This window comes from Notolabrus celidotus, chromosome 15 (assembly GCF_009762535.1).
Source record: "Notolabrus celidotus isolate fNotCel1 chromosome 15, fNotCel1.pri, whole genome shotgun sequence".
NCBI classification, from domain to species: domain Eukaryota; kingdom Metazoa; phylum Chordata; class Actinopteri; order Labriformes; family Labridae; genus Notolabrus; species Notolabrus celidotus.
The window spans coordinates 34,017,610-34,022,093 of record NC_048286.1 but is presented as its reverse complement, the minus strand read 5'-3'; the positions used below and the strand labels follow the sequence as shown (position 1 = coordinate 34,022,093).

Genomic DNA, 4,484 nt, shown 5'->3' with positions numbered 1-4,484 from the left:
TGAAAGCTAAACCTCCACACCCTGGACTGACTGTGAACCTGAATGAGGAGAGGAATAGAGTCAACCTCCAGATCTCCTCTGCTGCACTGAGTGACTCTGCTGTGTACTACTGTGCTGTGAGGCCCACAGTGACAGGAAACACCAACACTCTGTACAAAAACACAACGTGTCTCTCTGACATGCTGCTAACAGCTTCTGCTTGTGTTGATACTTTTACCTCCACCAGAGGGAGACATCATCAAGTAGTTCATACTCCACATCAACACTGAGTTCATCCATTGGCTCATTCTGAACTGCTGCTGAGAAGAGAAGTACTGTCACACTGACAGACTGACAAACTTCAGCTAGTTCCTCCTGTTGATTGAATCCTTGTTGTAGAGATGGAGCGTTGGCTGTGGATCATTCTGGCTGCTCTTTTCTTTGGTAAGATAACTCCACATGTTTCCTCCCAGAACACTTGACCTTTCTACAGAGCTACACATTTACTGATTTGATTGAAGTGACCTGGACAAAAAGCAGAAAAGGATATTTCTTCAGTATTTCTCACTTTGCAAACGTCACTAGTATTAACCTCCATGAGTCAGTTGTTACCATAGCTATTCCATCATGCTATTCTTTGTGTCTGTGTACCTCTAGGGTCAGCTAATTCTTCAAACCTTCTGTTTGTTCTCCTTCAGTCAACTGTTTTTATTATTCATCTCTTCCTCTGCATGCTCTGTTCCTCTTCAGGGTGTAAAGGAGAAGACACAGTGACCCAGCCAGCAGAGGATGTTGTTGCTTCTGAAGGAGATCCAGTCACACTTAGATGTACATTTGAGACCTCTGATAGGAGTCCAACTTTGTTCTGGTACAAACAAGAAGTTGGTGATTTCCCAAAGTACATGCTGAAACTTTATGCAGATACAACAGATTTTGCTCCTGGGACCGACAAAGACAGATTTAATGCTGCAATCAAGGAGAAATCAGTTCCTCTGAAGATCCAGAAGCTTCAGCTGACTGACTCTGCTGTGTACTACTGTGCTCTGAGGCCCACAGTGACAGGAAACACCAACACTCTGTACAAAAACCTTTGGAGCAAACACAACACAATACTCCACAACATCCACTAGAGGGCGTCTCTCTCTGGTAAAGAAACTCCACTGAGGCCAACAACTAGAAAGCAGAGCAGCAGTATGATGTGTGTACTACAGAGCTATGTTCTAGGTCCTCTTAGTTTTATCTCCATGTTATTGATTGTTGATTTTTAGGCTCTTATTAAAATCAGTTCAATATTAAACTGGTAAACAACATTTGAAGTGCTGCTGTTACAGACCTTCACACAGTTCAAAGACAGCCTGCTCTCAGTCCTTTGTCCACACTGTTGGACTCAAATGTTCATCTCCACCAGAGGGAGACATTATCAGGAAGGTGGTGCACTACGTCTGTACCATCAAAGACTCTGTTAATAAAACCTGCTGCTGAGAACACAACACTTCTCACAGTGAATGTTGAACATCAGCTAGCTCCTCCTGTTGATTTCAACCTTGTTGTAGAGATGGAACGTTGTCTCTGGATGATTCTGGCTGCTCTTTTCTTTGGTAAGATAGAAAGGACACGCTTTATTATTTGACTCATATTTATAGAAACTTGACTTCAGAGTTGAGTTGTTTCTGTCCTCACAGTAACACTCTTCTCTCCTCTGAGCCACATGGACAGAGGAACTTCAATGACTTCATTTCCTCTACTTTACAGGACGAATAGATGGAAACACAATCTCTCCTGGAGGAGAAGAAGTCAGAGGAACAGAAGGACAACCTGTGAAACTCTCATGTATCTATGAGACTTCATCAGATTATCCTGAGCTCCACTGGTACAGACATCAGTCTGACCTTCAGGCACCTCAGTTTATACTCTGGAAAAGAGCGAGATCATGGAGTGATGAATATATTCCAGACACACGATATGAATCTGCAACAACAAGAAGCTCAACTGAACTGACCATAAAGAAGCTAACCCTGGCAGACACAGCTCTCTACTACTGTGCTTTAGACACACAGTGATACAAAGTGTAGAAGAGGCTGTACAAAAACCTGAACACAGATATCTGACTGCTCTTCAAAGAGGAGGGAAGTGGTATTCAAACCACAGCTTCATATCAGAAGGATTGTGTTTTATCAGAGTCACTGTGGTTCCAGCTGCTCATCACACACTGAGTAGAGAACGTAAAGAAAGACAGAGTGTCAGCTCTCATCTTCACTTTCTCTCCCTGGCAGCTAAGAGTCAGTTAGAGGAATGCTGAGGTACATGCATTTATTTCTAGCAGGTTAGATTACTGCAACGGTCTGTTCACAGGACTCTCAAAACAAGTCGTTCAGCAACTTCAGCGTATTCAAAATGCTGCTGCACGAGTCCCCAGAGGAAAAGACATTTAGAGAGATCTCAAAGTGTTTCATTTCTTTTTTTTTTTAAACATATCTTTATTGATCATTGTAAAGTCAATATGCATACAGAGATATAGAAAAAATTTCCATTTTTATCACCCTCCCAACCAGGTTGAAGGTCACAGCACAGTCCCAGTTAACAGGCAGGATGAGACATCATAAGTAACAAGAGAAAAAACCCATCAATTTAGCAGATATACAAATGAGATGGAGGAATAAACACAAACACAATAATATCAATATTAAAAAGAGAAAGAAGAGAGAAAAAAATAAAATAATAATAATAATAAAATAAAATCAATAATAATAAAAAACACAGACAACAAGACCATCTAGCGGCACTCAGAGACTATTTCTTGGTCTGGGGAGGACCTTCCAGAATATGTTAGCTATCCTTGGTCCCACGTATTCAAGGAATGGAGTCCATACAAGATAAAAAACACCAATTTTGCCCCTCGACCAATAAGTCAGATACTCCATGGGTAGAAGATCAAATACAACTTTATGCCACTCTAAAATAGTTGGTGGTTTATTTGAGATCCATTTCAGCAGTATGCTCTTTTTGACTATGAATCCCCTTGACTTGAGGGTGTGGTGTTCCCAATAGGAAACAGGCAGGGTCAGAATCCAGCTCTTTGTTGAAGATCAAACTTAGTTTCAAGACTATATTCGCCCAGAAATCCTGTATATGTACACAAGTCAAAATCATGTGTAAAAAACTTCCAACCTCTTTGTTACACTTTATACACAATGCCGACTTATCAGGGTTCATCTTATGTCTGAGTTGAGGTGAAATCTGAAGGCGATGCAGCAATCTGAACTGTAATTCTTTAGCCCTATTACATATAGATATGTTACTTGCCGACTTCCATATATTAGCCTCTGTAGCCTCATCAAACTCTAGTCCAAGATCATGAGCCCATGTCTGCAAAATAGTATCTTGTACTTTACAGCAGTGATTGTCAACCACTGTGCCGTGGAACACTAGTGTGCCGTGACAGATCGTCAGGTGTGCCGTGGGACATTTCCCAATTTCACTTAATTAGTCCAAAAAATATATTATTCATATACTGCAAATAATTTGCCATGTAGTGCGCCTGTGCCCGCAGTGTAGTGACTGCCGGAGTAATTCAATACTCTTCATACTGACCTGCACTACCCACCCACTGGGTGGCAATAAAGCACACTAATGACCTTGTTAATTTAAGACAATAGAATTAATGATGTGCTTGAGAGGTGTATGTGATAAGACGTAGGCGTACAACAGTGATGGATCAATATTCAAAAAGGAAAAATGTAAACTCCAAACTTGGCCCTGGACAAAATTCTAACCTGGATGAAGAGCGTAATATGGGTTGTGGAAAAGGCAACTTTTATGAGAAAAACTATACGGTGTCTGAGAGAGCTCTCAAAGCTAGCTACTTAGTAACTGAATTAGTAGCCAAATCAAAAAGCCACACACTGTGGCAGAGATATTAAAACTACCTGCAAAAGCCATTGTAAATGAGATGCTTCGCCCTGATGCAGTTAAAGAAGTAGCTAAAGTCTCTCTCTCAGATAAATAGATTCATAAATTGAGAGACTAAATGTGTCATTTTGTAACACTTTTGGTTGGTGGTGTGACTCCAGATTTTTTTGATGTAAGAAATGTGCCTTGGCTCAAAAAAGGTTGAAAAACACTGCTTTACAGGATATGTTAAGTGCTTCATAGCATCGCCTCACTATAAACCTATTACCATCTGTGTTATAAAGTAGTTTCTCAGTTGGTGATCTTTCAAGTACAAATCTACAACCAGCTGTGTTCTGAATGAAATGTCTAACCTGTAGGAACCTAAAGAAATGTGTTGAAGGTAGTCTATATTTTAACCTCAGTTGGTCAAATGACATCATAATGTCTCCTTCAAACAGATCTGTCAAAATTTTAATGCCTGCCTTTTCCCAAACAGAGAACCCACTATCTGTCAGGCCTGGGACAAAATCTATGTTGTCTCTCATTGGAGTAATTGGTGATAGAACATCAGTTCTACGTTCCCATTTCCTAATCATGTCCCATGCTTTAAGTGT

At 40.5% G+C, this 4,484-nt stretch overlaps 1 gene segment (V, D, J or C); it reads left to right on the top strand.

The window, feature by feature from the left end:
- The first annotated feature begins 264 nt into the window (after window positions 1–264).
- Window positions 265–1,109, top strand: LOC117826739. The segment is given in 2 exon segments: window positions 265–423; window positions 730–1,109. Coding segments are annotated over 2 exon segments (423 nt in total).
- The last annotated feature ends 3,375 nt before the right edge of the window (window positions 1,110–4,484 follow it).